The sequence below is a fragment of the Solea senegalensis genome, linkage group LG6, assembly GCF_019176455.1.
Source record: "Solea senegalensis isolate Sse05_10M linkage group LG6, IFAPA_SoseM_1, whole genome shotgun sequence".
Lineage (NCBI taxonomy): Eukaryota > Metazoa > Chordata > Actinopteri > Pleuronectiformes > Soleidae > Solea > Solea senegalensis.
In genome coordinates this window covers 2,736,501-2,757,799 of record NC_058026.1, presented here as the reverse complement: position 1 = coordinate 2,757,799, position 21,299 = coordinate 2,736,501, and the positions used below count along the sequence as shown (strand labels likewise).

The 21,299-nt window shown below is 44.0% G+C and overlaps 3 protein-coding genes across 3 annotated transcripts in view; 1 reads left to right on the top strand and 2 right to left on the bottom strand.

Annotated features, from left to right (window-relative positions):
- Positions 1 to 5,780: 5,780 nt before the first annotated feature.
- Positions 5,781 to 11,045, bottom strand: zgc:66455 (uncharacterized protein LOC393502 homolog). The gene is made up of 9 exons (XM_044028173.1): positions 11,033 to 11,045; positions 10,190 to 10,791; positions 9,015 to 9,417; positions 8,437 to 8,475; positions 7,832 to 7,932; positions 7,671 to 7,732; positions 7,303 to 7,463; positions 6,572 to 6,727; positions 5,781 to 6,247 (listed from the first exon to the last, which is right to left on the bottom strand). Exons 1-9 carry the CDS (start codon positions 11,043 to 11,045, stop codon positions 5,868 to 5,870), a joined length of 1,917 nt encoding a protein of 638 aa, XP_043884108.1. The 3' UTR covers positions 5,781 to 5,867.
- Positions 11,046 to 13,237: 2,192 nt separating this feature from the next.
- On the bottom strand, positions 13,238 to 14,783 carry LOC122771426 (N-acetyllactosaminide beta-1,3-N-acetylglucosaminyltransferase 2-like). The gene is made up of 2 exons (XM_044028995.1): positions 14,710 to 14,783; positions 13,238 to 14,625 (listed from the first exon to the last, which is right to left on the bottom strand). Exons 1-2 carry the CDS (start codon positions 14,743 to 14,745, stop codon positions 13,420 to 13,422), a joined length of 1,242 nt encoding a protein of 413 aa, XP_043884930.1. The 5' UTR covers positions 14,746 to 14,783; the 3' UTR covers positions 13,238 to 13,419.
- Positions 14,784 to 15,478: 695 nt separating this feature from the next.
- Positions 15,479 to 21,299, top strand: part of LOC122771394 (endonuclease V-like) — a 28,408-nt gene continuing 22,587 nt past the window's right edge. The window contains exons 1-5 of the mRNA XM_044028946.1: positions 15,479 to 15,593; positions 16,274 to 16,445; positions 16,599 to 16,733; positions 17,538 to 17,577; positions 18,532 to 18,644. Of these exons, the coding sequence (XP_043884881.1) occupies positions 15,550 to 15,593; positions 16,274 to 16,445; positions 16,599 to 16,733; positions 17,538 to 17,577; positions 18,532 to 18,644 (504 nt within the window). The 5' untranslated portion in view covers positions 15,479 to 15,549. The remainder of the gene's footprint in view (positions 15,594 to 16,273; positions 16,446 to 16,598; positions 16,734 to 17,537; positions 17,578 to 18,531; positions 18,645 to 21,299) is intronic.

Sequence of the window (21,299 nt, the reverse complement as noted above, 5' to 3'; positions counted from 1 at the left end):
AAACTCGCCGCGCACGGTTGCCATGAAACCACCACAAGACGACGGTTTCTCCTCTGCAGACAGAGAGTGCAACAATGGCTTTGGTTGATGGTGAAAAGAAGTTACTTCTGTTTAAAACACGGCTGTGACCATGTGATAATTACTTACTATGGCAAACGAAAATGCGATATTGGCATAGTTCCCGGACCTGTGTGCCGCTCAAGGTGCTATATAGCGCCCCCTAAAGTGAACAAAAAAGTCCACCGTAACCATGGCTTCAGCGCAACAGGAAGTCGGCCATTTTAAATTTTGGCGATTTGCACCCTACGTAAATAAGTGAACTTCTCTAACAGGTTTTTTAAAGTTTTTCGGGTTTGTATTGACCGTTTCCACGGCAGAATTTCTCGTCATTTCTCCTTCTGAACTCAACAATCTCTTGTGAACGAGGAAGCGCGCGAGGCCCGACACCTCGCACAGATCACAAACATTTTATCTCAGAAACTCTGCAAAGCCATCGAGCTGCAATCGGGGTGGGACGGAGACGAGCAGGAGATACAGAGGTTTCAGTGTCGACGGGAGAGGAAGAGGAAAGAGTGAGAAGAAAATGAGGCCCATTACGTCGCAGCGTCCTGAGCCGGGCCGGGCCGAGCCGGGCCGGGCCGGGCCTTTCAACTGGAAGATAAACCTGAGGAATGAGGCGATAAGAAAAAAAAAAGAAAAAAGCTTCCCGTCACCGTAGAACCACTTGACATTTCCGATGACATTTGAGCCCGTTTGAAACGGCAGCGTTTCATCTCCGCGTAATGCTACACTTAAGAAAAACCCTTCTTATCGGTGAGATTATGCCGCCGCGTTATACGACGGCATTATGCGGCGCTAATAGCGCATGTAGATGCTTCACAATTGATACTAAAAATGTCTGGCGTCACATACGAGGAGGATTTGGCCTCTTCAGTGAAAGAATACTTCCCAGTATGCAAATGCCCACAAAAAGAATTAGGGGCTTAACAGATTTGAGTCGCTCAAACAATGGCGTGCGGCTCTTTTCCCTGGATGCAACTGTCCGTCAGTCTGTAGGATTAAGGCTCCGGGTTGTGACAATGTGTTGAATGAGAAAGGACAAAGAGACGCCTCCGTTATTACAGGGATAGGAGTAAAAAAGCTTTTCTTATTATACCTGATGAATGATTCAAGCCTGAGAGAGAGAGAGAGAGAGAGAGAGAGGCGACACACCGCCCCCTGTGGGATGATCCTGCTCACTGCACCAAAAAGTGTCTTAAAATATGACTGAATAAAAGCATAAAAATGACCTGAGAAGTAATAAAAATAATCACGTGCTTTAACTCTTTAAATGAAAGACAAAACTTCAGAGGAAACATTTCATTTCACGGAGTGATTTTCAGCTTATTATGGTGTGTGACTCACAGGGAACCTCACGATACCAATAACATCACAATGCAACGATTCTGTGATAGTAATATCAATCATATAGTGATCACGATCCATGTCTAACTCATGGATCAGAGCCATTTTTGACCCCTCGCCACCCAAATATAATTAATCTGTAGCCACAAAACAGATTTGACCCATTGACCCTATGTATCGGGCCGGGTTTCGGGACAATTTGAAATATGTGTTTGTGTTTAAACCTAAACCAATTTAAACGCCGACACTCTGCGCTTGCCCTCCTTCTTCCAGGTCGCTCACATAACCAGAGGAAGGACGTTGGCCACACCCATCATACATTCGGGGCCTGTTTACAAGCCTACACATGCACACCAGTCAAGATTCCTCCCCAGTCCCCGACACGTGTCAGTGCGAGTGTAATTACAATTGCCTCGAGATAACACAATTAATTAATTGATCTTGTCACGAGAAAACGGACCTTGGTCCCATGATAACAAATTATTCTGTGATGTCAAGATAACGGACGGTAGCAACCATGGCTGCTCTCAAGCCCGTGGTATACTTCCGCGCACATGCCATGCGTCGCATATCACAGACCCTGGTATACTCGCACGTCAGGGATCCTGTAGTATCCCACTTCACCATTGGGTGGCGGTACAAATCTGGACGCAGGGAATAGGCCGCATTCCTACCAAAGAAGAAGAAGAGATCAATGCTACAGCTGCCTTGGACACATCTGGTTTGAGCGGCTCATGGATGGAAGGTCCTTCAGGCAGGGGAGTCGGGGTGTCGGCCACTTCGAGGCTTGGATGACTATCCTTGGCCACGACTTTTTTTCACGACTGCTTGGTGAGCAGGGGCTTAATGCTCCGCTTACCGGGGGGAGTGGAAGTTCAGTTTGCACATGCACTGTGCACAAACGCGGTCTTTGTGTGCAGTTCCAAAATCTGGACCGCACGCGCAGCCTACGTGTTGACGCATTTCGCATGATGCGTATTTGAGTATACAAGGGCCTTCAGCTAATTAACCTATTTTAATGTCTACAACATTAACAGCCTAAATGTTGTTATGGGAAGAAAGTCGGACTTGATTCGGGTTCAGGCCTGAAAATTCTGAAAACCTTTCTCGGACTCCACTCCCTCGTGCCGGCCACTCTGTCTTTCTCCATCATAGTCCCGCTGTGAACTCCCGCTTCTTCAGCCAGGTAACTTCAACCCAAGTTTCCGTCTTTCATTTGAGCAGCGCCACCGTGAGGAGACATGAAGCGGTGACGCCCTGGCGAGTGAAACAGGCAGAGGCTGTTTACTTTAGAGCACCTCAATTTATGAACTACAATGTGGATATTTGTGCCAGCACATCAGTTCTCGTGTTGCACGAGGAAGGAACTGGTTTGCTTTTGAGATGTTAGTTTAAATCAATGATCCATCTTTACCACCTGCAAACAGCTGATAAATAAAGGCTCATTACACTCACTATTTTGTTACTCTTGCGTAGTTTACTTCACAGACATGGCTGTGTGTGTGTGCGCTGAGGAACGCTGACCTTGTGTGTGGCATCAGGATGAGCTGTTAATCTGTTAATCCCATCACTGTTTAATAACCTGATCTCAGCGCAGTCAGCTTCATTATATCAGAGGAATCTCACTCACTGCTTCGTCTCACTCCGTGTTGGAATTGACTCCCTGGCAATTTATTTTTCTATTAGCGGAGCCGAGTGAAGTGCGATTGGGTGGCCTGGTGAGCGGACGGTCGACGATGCCACTCAGCTCTGACTGGATGAAGATATGGAGCGGAGTGACCAGCAGATCCCACTGTTGAGCGCTGACGTTCGTTAGAACTGTGCAGATGGAAGCCTGATTTGTGGATTTGTGAAAAGTGTGTCAAGCAGTGAGATAAAGACGTGAACGTGTTCTTAGGGTGAAGATTTTATGAGGCAAATCTTTTGATGAGTGGCAAAAAATGTGTCCCTCCTCGTGTCCCCACTGGGACAGAGAGTACCCATTTAATTGTACTGTTGTCCTTGTCCCAGTATACAAACACTAGTGGTCAATTTATCTATTTAACTTTTTTTTTTCACAACACGTCCAATCCAACGCACAACACAAACATCACAGACTAAAACAACAATAGCTCTTTGTTAGCATGTTGAGCTTCATTCTTTTGTCGTTCACATAAATCTTAACAGTTGGCAGCTGAAAACATTAACTTAATTTAAAGATTGATAGCTTGTTAGCTTAGATAGAGACAGATAGCTTGATAGACAGACAGAGATCGAACGCTATAGATAGCTTGTTAGCTTAGATAGATAGATACACTTATAAACCTATAAACTGTGACAGCTGCAAGAAAGTAAACGACTTAACAATTTCGATCTAACAGTTGTCTCACAGAAGATCTCTGCTCGGAGTCACACTTCTTTTCCAATGCGAGTGAATCATCCTCACAAACAAATGCGATCTTTGATCAGAGATGGCTTCACATATTGGACTCACCTAGCTTAGCTTAGCTGCAGCAGTGAGCTCCTGCTCTCGTCGACAGGTGTTTGGTGTTTGGAGTCTCGCGTCTGGCTTTGATTTCCAACAGAGAAATGGCAGGGGTTTCTGGGTACTACAATCTAATTGGCTGAAGAAGGTGCATGTGACAGGGGTGGGGCTTGGAGCCAGACGTGAAGTTTATTTTGATGGAAAGACTAATAAGATAAAACATTAGATAGACAGATAGCTTGTTAGAGTTGATAGATATTTGCTTGTTAGCTTCGATCGATAGATCGATAGATCGATAGATAGATACTAGTAAACTTTGACAATAAGACAGACAGACAGTGTCCTTCCTGTGTAAAGACCTCACAGCAGCTACTGTCGCTGCTGGATGGAGCAGGTGATTATGGGCCACGGTTGCTGCCTGGCAGGTGAAGCTCAGCATGGATGAACAATAAGAGCCTGAGGAGGAGGAGGAGAAGCGTCCCTGACCACCTCACCCTGCTGAGAGCTGCAGGTCATTCTACGTGAGGAGCACACAAGCGTTTGTTTATACCGAGGCAAAGTAGAAGAATGAATTCATGTAATCACGAGTGAAACCATTTCAAAACAAAAAAAAAATCTACAAAATCTTTAAGAACTCACCTCCACCACTTTTGATATTTAAGTACAGTAAATGTCTCATACTTAAGACTTTTTACATAAGTAATTATTAGAAAAAGTGAATTCAACTTCTACCAGAGTCATTTTCTGCTAAAATACTTAAGTATCACCTTGAAGGCACTTCATGGTTTTTCACCCCCTGAAGCGTACTGATGGATAATTGTCAAGAGCAGTTGTTTTTCTGTGAGTGTAGAGAAGCCAGAGTAAGGTCAGCTGACTCCCCGTGTGACGGCACGCCGTCCTGGATTAGCTCCCGTAAGCCTGTTAAAGTCGTCGGGAGTGGGTGACGCGCACACACGGTGGTGCTGGGGTGGCCAGTTAGAAACTGGTAGGTCATGGTTCCATCAACAGGCTGCGTGTCCTTGACCGAGAGCATCACTCTTTGTAATCCCACATATTCATGAATCTGAATGTGTCACGACATCAAACACAACACACAAATTTATAATCTTATCCCAACTAACAATTTTTGGTTCCCAAACGTTACCTGAAGGTTCCCCCCCAGGTTCTCCTGTGGTTGTTTAGAGAACGTTCTCTAATTGGTGTTTTTCCACTAAACAGTTCTAGCACGACTCATTTTTGTTTGCTTTCCCATCAGTGATAGTACCTGGTGTTTTTTTAGTTCCTGATCTGACGTGGTTCCAAAAGAGCTGAGCCGATACTAAAATGACACGTCAACGATAGGTCAGAGAACTGGACGAGTCATGAGTGCGACGTTCGACGTGAGAATCAAAGCCAACAATGTCCAACTGTAGATCACTTAAAAATCCTGAAAACATGTGTTAATCTCCAACATTTAGCAAAGCAAAAGTCTGCTGTATTTAGTGACAGCGCTGCTGAAAGCCAGCAACCGTGAGCCCAATCACGACCGGTTCTGTCGTATTTTAGTTCATGCACTAAGTACTGAATGGTTCTGTAAACAAATCTAAAGATTCAGTTACACCCAAAACAGCTGCTTTACAAGTCACTAGTTTGTGTTTTTGTCGTGTTGAGGAGGAGCTATGAAGTTATGGAAAACAACGACTGACACCAAACCGAGTCGAGTCCAGCTAGAACTGTGTAACATCCCCAACTTGTTACAAAGACTGTTTTAGACAAATATGTGAGTCAAAACATTTTGTAAAATGAATTATTTGGCTTTGTTAAACCATCTTTTTTCACAATAAAAGCACTGACCACTGCTGACTACTGTTGCAAATGCTGAGACAAGGAAATGCTGTTTTTGCTTTGACTTTAATTAGTCATGTGACAGCAGACGAGAGAATCATACTTTCAAAAAACAAAGAAAAACGAAATAAAAAGACTTGAATCAACGGAGGGTCAGACGCCCTCCAGGCTGCCCTCATATCTTCCCGCCCTCCCGTGGCTCCATGTAGCTGTCCGGCGGCTGCAGGGGGGTGAAGCGCAGCAGCGGCAGGTCCACAGCCGGACACAACTCCTTCACCTGGAGCCAACTCTCTCTGGAGGGGCCGCGGGGAGGCGGGGGAGGCACGGGCATTTCGGTGTCGGCGCGGTGGGAGTAGCCGTCACAGCGGTGACCGTTGTTGTTGGGGTCAGGAGGATACATGCTGCTACTGCTATGGCAACGGACCAGGAAGGTCCCCCGGTGGTGGCGGTGGTACAGCATGGCAGCAGCCGCCAGCAGCATCAGGATGAGGCAGCTGAGCAGGAAGAAGAGCACGTAGACGCCTTTAGTCTCAGCCGACAGGCCTGAGCTGCAACCTGCGGGGAAAAACAGACGCTAACCTAAAGCAGAGAAAGCTCAGCCTTGTTTTTGGGACAACTATTGCTGCGTTTCACACCGGACGCAGCGGTAATTTGTATTTGACAAGTTCTAAAAAACATATCTCTGCGTGTGGACACTCGGAACTTATAGATCGCTTAGCTTAGAAAAGGAGAGATAGATTGTTAGCTTAGATAAATATAGATTGCTTGTTAGCTTAGATAGATAGCGATACATCGCTTGTTAGATTAGATAGATGCTTGTTAGCTTAGATATAGGCTCTCACACACTGGCTCTTTACATGAAGCACAGTAAGTATGTACCTGCAGCCGTCGTGTCCACACACAAGGTTCCTCCAGATCCTAGACGGGACTGGTCCAGGAAACCCGGTCTGCAGTGGCATGAGTACAAACCACGCTGGTTCGCACAGTCTGCGTTGACATCGCACAGCACCAGCTGGGTCCTGCACTCGTTCACATCTGACACACAAACACACACGAGAGGCTGCTGCAGGAAAACCAGGACCAATTAGACTTCATGGAATTATTAGGGGCCCAAGCACAAATGCTAGGGGCATAAACGTCACTTTTGAGGGAGTTAACATGGATAACAACTCTTGAAACTTTGCACGGAGGTCAGGTCTGGTGAAAATGTGATATTGGCCAAGAGCCTGAATCTGTGCGTTGCCCAAGGGCTCTATAGCACTCCCTAAGGTGAAAACTGAGTTGCACCGTTACACTGAATTTTCCGAAACTTGGTAGAAAGATGTTAAACCCCAAGACAAACAAAAAAGTCTATCAGAACCATGGCCTCAACTCAACAGGAAGTTGGCCATTTTGACTTTTGGTGAATTTCCCTATAACCTTGCCATACATTTACCGATCGCTTTGAACCTTTATACATGTCAGCGTTATTATTCTATGGCTTTGCCGTCATTTTTGAGTGGATTAACGAATACAAGTTTAGACTGTTGAGTGAGGGAACTGCTGCAATCCCAGACTTGAATTCTGAATCAGAAAAAAACAAGGTAAACATCTACAAGTGTTTTTTGTACCCGTGTGTGTGGAGACAATAACCACCCTCTTGTGGATTACTCCACCCACGTCTGTGGCATTGAGGCCCTGGATAGCGGCGTCGACGATGCTGTGTACCTGCGGACCATCAGAACCTGGTCCAATCTGCAGCCAGAGGATGTACAGCAGCCCTGCATTCAACCTACACACGCACATCAATTACTAAACAATAATGCATAAGAGAAGGTTTTAAAACTTCCAGTCCTGGCAAAGAAAAACCTATTATTTCTAACCAAAATGTGAGTTTGAGTGATTTCTGTGTGTTTTAGAGACATTTGAAAGCAAATATTTGCAGTTAACCTAACAACATTGTAAATTGCAACAACTTTGGTCAAGGAAATCATCATACTTCTGGATTCTTTTCGAAGACATGGACAGTGGTGAGTTCAGAGCCTCCAGTCGCTCGTGGATCTGAAGGCAAACACCTGGTTTAGTGAGTAGATTCCATCAAGACAAAAAAAAAAAAAATAGGGCTATATTCAAGTTTTCGGTTTGTTTTCGGCGACGCACCAGAGTCTTCAACGACGGCAGCAGCAACGTAGCCGCGGAAACCCACGATTCGCCCACATCGGGACGGAAATCCACCTCGATGGTCACTTCAAACAGCTGATCTGTCACAGAGCGAGAACACAACGACGGTTTCAACACTGCAAAAAAGTTCTCTCTCCCACACCAACCCCCATAAAGAAAATCAGCGATTTTAACATCACAGTACACAGGAGTTGTTGATCCACTGCTGCCTCCACCAGTAAGTTCAAATTTCTTATTTTGTGTCTTTGGTGTTTGAAGTGAGTGCTTTACAAACTTCTGTTTCCTGTTGGAAAAGTCTGCCGTTTAGAAAAGTTTTGTTGCATTAGGGAAAAAAATAATGGTTTTCCCAGATTTGTGAAAACAGTAATGCACATTTTGTTTGTTCATAGTTTTATCAAATCATTTTTGTCCTTTATCACAAACAAGTGTCATCAAACATTTATCACTTGCTTTTCCAAATGTTTAAAACTGGATAGGCAGTTCAAACACAGGATGACATGATCTAAAGCACCAGTAAGAAAAGAGTGAAGGTGGGATTTTACTGTACTGTTGATATTCAAGAACCACTTTGGTGCAGGACTCACCACCATGAAGGTTTGGAAGTTCAGAATGATTTCTATGGACTGCAAGAGAAGAAGGAGATTGCCGATAAGTGATGTTATTATAATAATAAAGAAAACAGAAATATCTCGTCCACAATTTCCAACCAATAAATAAAACTGGAACACTGAAGTTACAAACGCATTCCCGACAAATAAAGTAAATAGGAACACTGTTTGGGAATGTGAAGTTAGCATTCCAAACCAAAAAAGATGGTTGGTTGGGGATGCGGAGTCAGTATTTCCACAAAAAAAAATAAAGAACAGGAATAGAAATAAGAAAATAAACGCCGACTCTGCATTCCCAACTAGTAAAGAAAATAGAAAAACAGTTGGAAATGCCACAATGTTTTCTGGGCGATGATGAGTTCCAGTTAAATCAGAAGTCTGGAGGTCTGAACTGGGAGTAACAATACCTTGGAGTAACCATTGTTAGCCCTTTTTGGGATACCATGTTGGACTCGGTGCAGCTGCTCAGACTTTCCTGGAAATCCAACTTCTGACTACAACTGAAACACACCATGAGGCCCAGAGGTATCAGCACAGGTGATGATTGTACTCACAATGCTGCCTGTGGTCCAACAGTGGCTCCACCATGTTGGGGTGAGGATGAGTGTGTTCGGTCTCTTCTGGTTCTGGTCCCACTGAGGTGGGCGGATGCTGGTCCGAGGTCTCGCTGACTTCAGTGCTGTTGTTGACGTCTACAGCAGTAAACACCTCCTCCTCCTCATCCTCCACGTCTTCTTCTTCTTCTATCACGTTCCTTCGTACTGCCACTGGGGGGCGTGTGTTGGGTTGGAGCTGATGAGTGGGACCGTCCGAGTCCAAGCGGTTTGACTGGGTGTGAGTGAGCTCTCTCTCTGAACGGGACGTTCCGGGTATGGACACTGGGAGTGTGGGAACAGCTGTGATTGGGAAGACGTGACTGAAGTTCCACCCCGACGGTGGATGGAGGTTTTCACCAACCTGAGGAGAAGGACAGTGAGATTTGCTGCCGTTTAAAAATGGATAACAATAACAATGATGAACTTTATTTATTTAAATTTAAAAGTTTCATATTCCACAGAATTCTCCACTCTCTCATCTTTACTTTAGCATTCTCAAAAACTGATTCAGGTTCAAATGAAGAGAAACATGAGTGTGACCAAACATAACTAGAGGGTCTCAGGATACGAGCGGGATTATGTCACATTCCAGTTGTAGTTGGAATGTCTTCATCCATGGTTCTTTCCGACTTCTCAGTGGAACGCGGTCAACTACGGATCATTGATCAGACGTGACCCAATGTCTGTGGGGTCACGCTTCTTTGAAGTGGGAGGTGACTTCACCCTCTCAAGGCGTATACTCAATCTCAAATAAGTTTGAGATGTGAGTCTTCTCTTTAGAACTGAGAACGTTGCCCCCTGCTGGCTAAGTTTCAATCCTACTTCTGAGGGTTCTTTCCAAACCAAAAGACTATGTCAACTTTTTTCATATGGACGATGGTTGTGACCCTTTGCCTTCTATAATAATCCTGACCTGATGAATGATAGTGTTCTCAGTCATCCAGGTCACATGCTCCATCATGGTTCCATGGGATATTTACACCAATCGCAGGGAGTGACGTTTTTCTGTTGCCCAGTCAGCTGACTGTCGTGGGTGGAACCGGTCTAGTTACACCCTGACCATACCGCTTTACTCTATTTACGACTATTCTGACCATGTTCTCAGGTACCATGCAGAATTGGCGTTCACCCACCTCAGCTTCTGTGTTGGTGCCGTCCTCAGACTCCCATGTCTCCTCATCAGTCATGGCTGAATGCTGATCGTAATAATCGTACATCACATCAAAATCCGTTTTTGACCCGATGTGCTCGTTGTCGATGACGGTTCCAAAGTCAGTGACGTCCAGGGTTGGTTCTGACCTCTCATCTCTCTCTATGAAGACTTCCTGTGGGTTGTACATGACTGGCAGTCCAAACGCCTGGTATCGACTGTAGAAGCCCCTGTAGGGCGAGTTGGGCCAGCGGCCAATCAGCAGCACCACATTCACCGTGTTGGTGGTTGTGGTGTACTTGGCCTCCTGCCAGCATTTCTCCAGGATCTCATGTACACCAAAACGGCTGCCGGGCTCGTCCACGTGGACCTGGTCCTGTTTGAGGTGGCAAGTGTTGTCTGGGGTCAAGTCCTCCAAGTGGAGATGAATCCTTTTCCCAGGATCCACTTGGATGGTCCAGTTGCACCACAGGGACGGGTTGGAGCACAGGTAGTCCGGCGAGAAGAACTCACCACTGTCTCCGCGCAGCAGCTGGTGGCAGCTCCGCAGGGCGAAGAAGGCGTCGCCGTGACCTCCGTGTTCATCTAAGGAAGAAACCAGTGGCTTTACATGTTCCTGCTAATTTAAATATGTGCACCACAAATTATACAATGCTCTAAAGCTACGCCATGACTTGACTTGAGACGCACTGAGCTAAACTTTGATTTCTCAAAGTGATAGTTGAGCGGTTTGATCTGGTTGCATGAGGTTTTAACATATTCAACTCTGACTATGATATGAGCGCCCCCCGTGCCAGGAATCAGCATGAGACACAAGTGGCGCTACATAGTCCCGGCATGGCTCGACTCTACACAGTTTGGTATGATTTTCCATTACCGCAGTACCTCCTCAACGTGGGCGGAGTCATCACAGCACGGCTGCGTGAAACTGCCGTGACGTGGTTTCTATGCGACACAAACGAGTGACTTAACATTGAAGCAGTTGTTTTGGGTGAAACTGAATCATTAGAATCAGAGGAGCACAGACTCCATCTTGAACTGAAATACCTCTTTCAGCAGTGCTGTCGCTAAATACACCAGACTCCAAAATGTTAACATTTTAAACATTTCCTTTGCTAAACTTTGGAGATTAAAGCATTTTTCAGGATTTTTAGGTCTTTTTAACTGATCTAAAGTTGGACATTGTTGTTAGTGTTGGCTCAGCTTCTACCTCGTCATAGCAGGTACTTATAAAAACAAACAAAAAAAAAAACACCAGGTACTATCACTGATGGAAAAGCACCAAAAAAAACAGTGCTGATCACTTTTACTGTACTTGAGTACAAGATTCTTGTACTTTTACTCCACTACATTTCCTCTAACTATCTTTGTTAATCACTACTACCAAATAAAATCAGAAGGAGAAGAATTAGTATTATGGTCTGTATTTATATAGAGCTTTTCTAGTTAACACTACAGTTTTCACCCATTCACACGCTTCAATATGGGGTCAAGTGTCTTAGCTCAAGGACAGAAATTTAACCCACAACCTTCAAGTGGAAGGCAATTCTAAACTTAAGGATATTTCATATAAAAGAAATACTTTTGATACTCAAGTACAGTAAATGTCGTATACTTTGAGACTTTTACTTAAGTAATTAGTTAGTTAGTTAGTTTTTATTAATCCCCTTAGGGAAAGTATTCCTCTGCATTTTGACCCATCCTAGAATTAGGAGCAGTGGGCTGCCACACTGAGTGGCGCCCGGGGAGCATTGGGGGGATGGGTACCTTGCTCAGGGGTACCCCAACCCTTTTTGGCCGGGTGGGGATTTGAACCGGCGACCTTCTGGTTACAAGTCAAGTTCCCTTTCCACTTGGCCACAGGCTGCCCCAATAATAAAGTTAAAAAAAAAACACTTCAAAATCCCTTTAACCACACAGTAATGTAAGACACAGGTTGACTTTCTTTGTTTACCCTTCACACACCTGAAGCTGTCGTTCCTCAAATAGTAAATAATGGAGAGGAAAAATAAATAAACAAAACATTTACCTGTGAAATCCAATGACAAAAGAGAAGCCTGGTCTCACCTGGAGGCTCGTTGGCTTCTTCAGTGTCCACCTACAGTCAGAATGAACGTGACGTTACACTCAGCCTTTAAAGCATGATCACAGTGGTTTGACAGAGGACGGCAGTGCACGTGTACCTGTGCAGCACAGCGTTTCCAGGACAACCAAAAGAAGAGGAGCTGGAGCGTGAGCAGAAGCACAGTCTTTGACTTTAACATGTTCCTGAGTCGCATTTTCTCAGTAAAACAACTGGGATCTGGGAAGAGGTGAAGAGCAGCTGAATTTTTCTCTCTCAGCTGTCTGTGAGCAGGTGGAATTCATCAGTCTGCTGATTGGCTGTCATGTGCCACGCTTGTCCAGCAGAGGTCACTGTTGCCTGGCAACAAACACAACTGAGCTTACACACATGGGCTTTTTTTGTTTTTACTGTATCTAACAATATCGGCAAGATTCCAAAGGATTTTATTGAAATAATGATTTATATTAAATATTTGTATGCACACAAACTAAATACAGAATATATTTGATGTTTATTGATCAAAAAGATAAGAAATATAGGCACACACACATATAAAAGTGTATATTTGTACATGTATATGAAGTTTATTAATTACATCTTGCAGATGTAATATAGAGTGAGGTTTGTAAACCACTCACTCTCCCACATCAAAGTCCATAGAGAAAATCAGTGATTTTAGCTCACGGGGACACAGGAGCTGCTGGTCCTCTGCTGCCTCGTGTGGTCACTTTGAGTCACTGAGGTAAATCTGAACAAAGGATTTCAAACACTGATATGACAAAATAACTAATTTGAGCTTAGTGATGGAGGCAGCAGTGGATCAACAACTCCTGTGTGTGTGATGGTAAAATCACTGGTTTTCTCTATGAGGTTTGGTGTGGGAGAGTGAGTGTTTTATAACCTTCAGTTTCCTGTTGGTAAAGTCTGTCTAGTGGTGAGATAAAGACGTGAAATGTTCTGTAGATATTGTAGTAGATTTTTATTACTTTGTAAATGGTTGAAATCAGTTTTTTCCTTGTTTTCCGGGAAAGTGAGCATCCGTGACTCAAACTGGAGGCGCTCACACTGCCAAACTTTGTGTCAGTGCCTCATATGACCACACCTAAAAGACCCACACCACTTTAAGGTGCTTTTCAATGACGCTGACTTCACTGACACACCAGCTCAGGATGAACAATCCACGACCAAATCCTCAGAATCTCCCGCAGTGTCCGGCTGTGAACCAACATCAGTCTCCTGTAGACGCACGTGTTTGACCGGTACTTCTCGTCGATGTCAAATGTCCTGAAGCCATCGTGCTTCTCTGGAACCAGACCCAGCTTCATCAGACACATTCCCGTGTACACGTCATCGATGGGATACAAGGCTACCTGGCGGCAAACGTTGTAAAGGCGTAGCGCTAAATGGCCAGAGTACAGGTATCCACCGCCGCCGGCGTACGGCGGGTACTGCCCCACAAACACACTCTCAGGGATAAAGTACTTGAGTTTCCTGTCCCGGTGTGGGCCAGCGTTACTGATTACATCTCCTATAAAGAAATCTCTGGCCTTAGTCTCTGACACGCCTTCAAGGTGCTCAATTATCCGATAGGTGTTGACGAAGACGTCGTCATCTCCCTTGAGGATGAACTTTGCGTGGGGACAGTTTTGACTAAACCACTCCAGGAAGAGGACCTCCTTTAGAGTGAGGTTGAAAAAGGTGTCCCTGTAGTCCCACTGGAGGAGGTCTTTGTAAAGGTCCGCCTCGTGGACCAGCATCTCCAGCAGGTCTGGGAAGTGGTCTACAGACATGGCGTGACCGAGCAGAAACACCGTGACCACTGTCCGATTGGCGAAGACGCCGCGGCGTCCCCATGTTTCACGAATAGCCTGCCGGCGGTCAAAGTGAGGTACCAGAGACTTGACCGCCAGCAACAGGAAGGGTTTTTCATCACAGACGCGAGGCTGATTTATCAGCATGTGATACGTCCTGCAGCGCATGTGCAAAAGGAAATCCTGGAATCGGCCGGGCAGGGAGTTGTAGTCCGAGATCTGTTTGAGAACCCTGTGGTCTGGTTCACAGGGGTCGCGTGGCCTGGTGTCGTTCAGCCAACCAGGCAGCTGGCCATCTGAGAGGAAGAGAGGGTTGTGGATGAAGTCTAGGCGCTGCTGCTCCTTGTTCCAGAACGCCGTGCTCAGGACCTGTGGGCGCCAAAACCTCCCAGACGGGATCTGCACCACATGGCGGCCAGGTTTGTCGGGTCCGAGGTTCCACAGCAGGCCTATCAGGAGACAGACGAGAACGTTGAACGTCATTATCGCGTGGACTGTCCTCACTTTCCTGCAGGCCACAGGCACGTTGCCTCCCCTCTGCATCTAGAGAAGAGATTCATTCAAAAAACAAATCACTGGGGGAAAGAAACAGACTCGCAGAATCGTGGCTTCAGCCGAAAGACTTACAACAGAGACGGGGTATAAAGGAACATTTGGAAACATAGACGCTGTAACAGTGAGGCTGAGTCCTCAGTCCTCAGAGCGGCTGCAAACAAGGCTGCATTTTCCTTCCTAATCCAACAGGAATGGACCTCCTCCCTTTCTCATTCCCTCCTCTTTCTCCAGCAGTGACAGGAATCACACGTTTCCTATTCAGCCGTGCACATGACCATGGCTTAGCACCAGCATTGTGTGTATGTGTGTGTGTGTGTTTGTCTGCCTATGTGTGAGTACTTGTCTCTGTGACCTCTTTAGGACCATGTCAGGACCAGCAGACCAAAAACCTGGTCCTAACAAGGGAGAAGCTCAGTTATAAGGCTGTGGTGATAGTTTGTGGTAAGATTAGGATTGGGGTCTGGCTTTTGGACATTGGACTCAAACCCACAACCCTGAGATTAAGAGTTCCATGCTCTACTGATTGGTGCCAGTATGTGTTATTTAAGTTTGAATAAAACTTGTATATATATATATATATATATATATATATATATATATATATATATATATATACATGTACACATGTATACATATATGTATATATATATAAATATATATGTATATATATATATATATATATTCATATACTCTGTGTTGAGTGCATTGTTGTGACTGACTTTGTCACTTCCTGCAGTTTTGCTTGTAAACCACTAGATGTCAGTGTGTACCCGCTGATCACCGACACCACGCTGACTGTGCTCGCAGGCTCCGCCCTCCCTGTGACGTCAATACACGGAAGCGAAACATTGAGCGTGTTTCACGTTGACGCGGTTCGGTGTGTCTTTCTTTGAACAGGTGACACAGGTTTAGATGTTTTCTCCACCTGAGGAAGATCTGGTCCATCAGTGGGAGAGGTGAGATGTCCTTCTGTCCTTCTGTCCCTCTATGTCCGTCTGTGCTGTCCACTCATGTTGTCAAACAAACACCTTCAGCCTCAGGGTTGTAGTCCTCATGGAGACTAAAACCTGGTCATAATGAGGCAGAAACTCATTTCTGAGGAGAGTTTAGGACTAATATTTGAATTGTGGTTAGGAATAATTATAATAATCTGTGTGTGTGTGTGTGTGTAAAATTGTCTGTGTGGACCAAGTGTCAAACACATCTATTAGTGATTCTTGAGATTTTTTAAAACAAACAAACATGTTACATTCATTTTAATTTTAATTTACTGGAAATTTACTGGGAATTTTCTTCCCCCTTTGCAACCTGAGTCAAGTTTAACTAAACCCAATCCAACGTTAGTCAGATTGAATTAAACCTCATCACGTTTTGTTCATGTGTTTGAAATAAACCATCAAATCAAACTGAGCCATGAATCCTTTGTTAAATTTGGAAAAATCTTGTCCAAGTGAAACTTATTTGTAAAGTTGTCTTTTTCTTTTTTTAATTTCTGTAGCTTTAATTCAACTAAACTTCATCCATTCTGTGATGGATTTAGTTAAACCTTGTCCACCCTTAATCAGATTTAACTAAACTGTTTGTATAATCTGTGTTTTCACGTCTCTGACCCTCACTCACGTCCCTCTTTCTGCAGTGAACAGGATCGTCTGAGACAGCAGGTGGTGGACGTGGACACTGAGGACTGGCAGAGTGGTCCACACTTCTCAGGCCTGGACAGAGTGGGCGGAGTCGACCTGTCCTTCATCAAAGGGGACGACGTCAACGCCTGTGCACAACTCGTCGTTCTCAGTTACCCTGAGCTCCAGGTGAGGGCTCCTCCTCCTCTTCTTCCTCCTCTTCCTCTCTAAAAGCTGCAGTTATAGCAAAGATGGTGCAGATTACACTGTATAAATAAATGTGCATGGACACGTCATGTAAATACATCTTATTTATTTTTGGTTTTTTTAATCAAACCCCAGGTGCTGTATGAGGACAGTCAGATGGTGGCGCTGACGGCTCCGTACATAGCTGGTTTCCTGGCCTTCAGAGAAACTCCCTTCCTCCTGGAGGCGCTGCAGCGTCTGCAGAAGAACCAGCCTGAACTTCTGCCTCAGGTCAGACTCGCCCTGGGTCCTTTAAATCCTTGAAAGTTTGTGAATTTGAAAAAAATTAAATACATTTCAAAGTTTTTGAAAATCACCCAATATCACCTACATGGGTCATTGAAAGTTTGTAAATGTGAAAAAAAGTTTCAAGGTCCTTGAAAGTTTTTGAAAAACGCCCTAAAATATGGTTCATTGAAAGTTTGTAAATTTGAAAAAACAACTTTCAAGGGCCTTGAAAGTTTTTGAAAAATGCACTAAATAGACATGGGTCATTGAAAGTTTGTAAATGTGGAAAAAAATGTTTCAAGGGCCTTGAAAGTTTTTGAAAAATGCGCTAAATAGACATGGGTCTTTGAAAGTTTGTGAATCAAAACAAATGCAAGGCCCTTGAAAGTTTTTGAAAACCGCCGTAAAATATGATTCATTGAAAGTTTGTAAATATTAAAAAACAACTTTCAAGGGCCTTGAAAGTTTTTGAAAAATGCACTAAATAGACATGGGTCATTGAAAGTTTGTAAATGTGGAAAAAAATGTTTCAAGGGCCTTGAAAGTTTTTGAAAAATGCGCTAAATAGACATGGGTCTTTGAGAGTTTGTGAATCAAAACAAATGCAAGGCCCTTGAAAGTTTTTGAAAACTGCACTAAATAGACATGGCTCTTTGAAAGTTTGTAAATTTGGGAAAAAAAAAACCAACTTTCAAGGGCCTTGAAAGCACATCCTGGTTCCTGCTACGGCTCGGGAAGTGAATTTCTGTGAAAATGTAAATGAATGATCACGTTATTAATTGAACATGTGCTGTGTTTTGTCTTCAGGTGGTTTTTGTGGACGGAAACGGTCTCTTCCACTACAGAGGTCAGTCACACTCAAGATTTAGTGACATCTAATGGTCAGACTGCAGATTACAACAAACAGAGCAAAGGGAACTGCGGTGGCTCTTCTTGGTTTTTGGACTGTTTTTTTCTTCAGGTTGTTAAAAATAGCAACCAGGGTTATAGTTTTATCAAATGTTATGTGACGCGCTTTGTCCCTGAAGACGACCGCCGTCCTCCGTTTTCAGAGCAAAAACGTAGGACGTCATCTTGTTTATTCTGATGAGCTAAGAGAACATTTAAAATGGATCTACAGCTAAGCTGTGCCCAGATCGCCCTCTGCTGGACCATGCAGTCATTGCTTCAGACAGTCTCATGCACTTCTAGGCTGTACACTGTATTTTCATCCTGAACGAATTTGCAGAGTTTGAAAAGCCGGAAAACAAATCTGGTAAAAACACAGTCGGGAAAAAAATCTTGTTAAAAGGTGAATGCAATAAGCTTCTGTGAATTCTACACTCATTCAAATATATCAAATTCCTGCCAGTTCTTCCTAAATTGTGAACACCATGTGTTTTCCTCCTGTGCTGAAAAGTCAGAGCTTGTTCTGTGACAAAGATCTTTTAAATGATTAATGATGTGAGTTCATGTTTGTGTTAAAAAACCCTCAGTGGCTTTAATTCACTCTCTCACTCTGAGAAATGTGTTCATTTGCTTCGACTCATGACGTGAGATGAAAAAATCAATGTTAATCTCATGAGTTACTTTGTTAAAAAGCTGGAGGAAAGAATCTCACACTTCACCTGCTGCTGCTGCTGCTGCTGCTGCTGCTGCTGCTTCTGCTAGCAGAATAATCCAGAAAGAAATTGTTAAAGTTTAAAAGAAAACAAATGTTAAAATTAGTAAAAAGAAATAGAAAAATTCCACTCTGGAGTTTGAAATAAAATGTTTACAATATAAAAATAATAATTATATTTTTGTCTTGCTGCTCTCACAGAGTTTGGTTTGGCGTGTCACCTGGGCGTGTTGTCAGGGCTACCATGTGTGGGCGTGGCCAAGAACCTGCTGCAGGTGCAGGGTGTTTATAAGAATGAGGAGCACCAATCACAGGTGAGAGGGCCACACACACACACACACACACGTATGTTTGTTTTTTCCATAAATCAAGTTAGAATGAAAGTATAATGACCTGTAATTAGTTCAAAGTGGGAAAAACTGACCTAGCGTTTGCCGATTCGGATGAAAAGACGCCGTGTCACGTGTAAATGTGAAAGGTAGACGATGGACGGATGTTTACCGTGGTGTCGTAAAAACTCAGAAACTGGAGGGGGAGCTCCATAGAGAAAAAGTGACAGCGCCACCGTGTGGTTTGTTTTCCATCAGTGTCACAAAGGTGCCGTCAGATTTGGACAAATGTGTGCGTCTGTTAAAAAAAGAAACGACCTTGACAAAAGTCTGTTGTTGTTATTTGTTCCTCGGTGCATTTTACAAAAACAGCACAGACATGTCAGCGAGGGACTGAGGAAAGGACGCTGTGTGTGTGTGTGTGTGTGTGTGTGTGTGTGTGTGTGTCGCCTTGTGTTGCTGAAGCTCAGGTGAGTTTTTTTGAATGCAAATCAAACCTGTTGGTTGGTTAAAGTAAAGTGGACCTGAGGGACGGAGACATGCTGGATGTCATTAATATGCAAATGTTGACGTTGTTCCCACGGTAACCTGTTGAGGACGGAACAAAAAAACGAGGTAATGTGAAGTGTGTGTGAGATGAAGAACAGGCGTCTGGCAGCTGCCTCTAAATCACAGAATTAAAGAATATTTGTCATTTAACATTCTTTCCATCTGTGCTTGAGGTCGTTTAGGGTAGTCAAGGTAGTTTAGGGTAGTTCAGGTAGTTTAGGGTCATGAAAGTAGTCGAAGTAGCTCAGGTAGTTTAGGGTAGTTGAGGGTCATTAGGGTAGTCAAGGTAGTTTAGGGTCATTAAGGTATTTAAGGTAGTTGAGGGTAGTTAAGGTAGTTGAGGGTCATTAAGGTAGTTGAGGTAGGGTATTAAGGTAGTTGAGGTAGTGTAGGGTAGTTAAGGTAGTTTAGACAGTCAAAGTAGTTTGGGGTAGTTAAGGATAGTTAAGGTAGTTGAGGTAGTTAATGTAGTCAAGGTAGTTTAGGGTAGTCAAGGTAGTTTAGGGTAGTTAAGGTAGTCGAAGTAGTTTATGGTAGTTAAGGTAGTCAAGTTAGTTTAGGGTAGATAAGGTAGTCGAGGTAGTTTAGGGTAGATAAGGTAGTTAGTTTAGGGTAGATAAGGTAGTCAAGGTAGTTTAGGGTAGATAAGGTAGTCAAGGTAGTTTAGGGTAGTTAAGGTAGTTGAGGTAGTTTAGGGTAGTTAAGGTAGCTGAGGTAGTCGAGATAGTTTAGGGTAGATAAGGTAGTAGGGTAGTTTAGGGTAGATAAGGTAGTGAGGTAGTTTAGGGTAGATAAGGTAGTCAAAGTAGTTTAGGTAGTTAAGGTAGTTGAGGTAGTTTAGGGTAAGGTAGTCAAGTTAGTTTAGGGTAGATAAGGTAGTCGAGTTAGTTTAGGGTAGTTGAGATACTTTAGGGTAGTTAAGGTAGCTGAGGTAGTCGAGATAGTTTAGGGTAGTTAATGTAGTTTAGGGTAGATAAGGTAGTCAAGGTAGTTTAGGGTAGATAAGGTAGTCAAGGTAGTTTAGGGTAGTTGAGGTAGTTTATGGTAGTTAAGGTAGTCGAGGTAGTTTAGGGTAGTTAAGATAGTCGAGGTAGTTTAGGGCAGTTAAGGTAGTTTAGGGTAGTTGAGTGTAGCTAAGGGAGTTGAGGGTCATTAAATTAGTTGAGGTAGTTGAGGTAGTGTAAGTGTTGTTTGTATCTGTCGTGTCGGGGTAGAATCTAATCCCTGGGACACAGTCTGGACCCCTGTCCTCGTGTCTCGCTCGTGTTTGTGATATTTTTCGCATCAGATCGCGTCTGATTTTCACACCTGTGCCGCGTCTTTGGACTTTTATACGATTAAGCTCTGGATTTGTGGCTCAGCATGACATTCTAGAACTCTCTTTCCCCGTCCGTGCTAATGTGATTGTCGCTCTCCGGGGCTCAAGTCTCATTATTTGTCCACATGGGCGGTGCACGTTATTATTGCGAGGTTTTAAGCGAGTGGACTGTGAGACAGAGATAGAGAGAGAGAGGAAATGAGCGTGTGAAACACGAGTCGTTTCAGACTCTGGAGCAAACTTCACATCATTAGCACAAATCAGATTAGCGTCACTAACACAACGTCCACGTGAGACGCCGCCAGACTCCATTAGACGTTCAGAGTGTGTCGGAGACATTTCCACAGTGAGAGCTTTCAAACAACAAATGTGCAGTGGGACAAGCGTCTCTGAGGACACCAGTTTGTCTCTGTTACACAAATAATGTCCATGACTCGAGGTGAACCTGTATTTGTTACCTCTTTAGGACATTTTTCTGCTGTAAACGCTGACCTTGTCAGGACCAGTAAACCTGCTGAAATGTGGTTGGTTGGGTTAAGATTAGTCACTGGTTATGGTTTAAGGTTAGTGATGCGTCTGTCCAATGAAGAGTTCTGAGTCTGAGAAGAATGGCTGCACAAATGTGGGTGCTTTATTGTTTGTGTGGCTCTGTGAGGACCAAACATCTTTTGGGAAAGTGAGAACATTTTGTCAGGTTGTCACATCTTTAAAGGGCCTTTTCAGGGTTAAGACCTGGTTTTAGGGTTAGGGTAAGGGGCTCGGGAATGCATTGC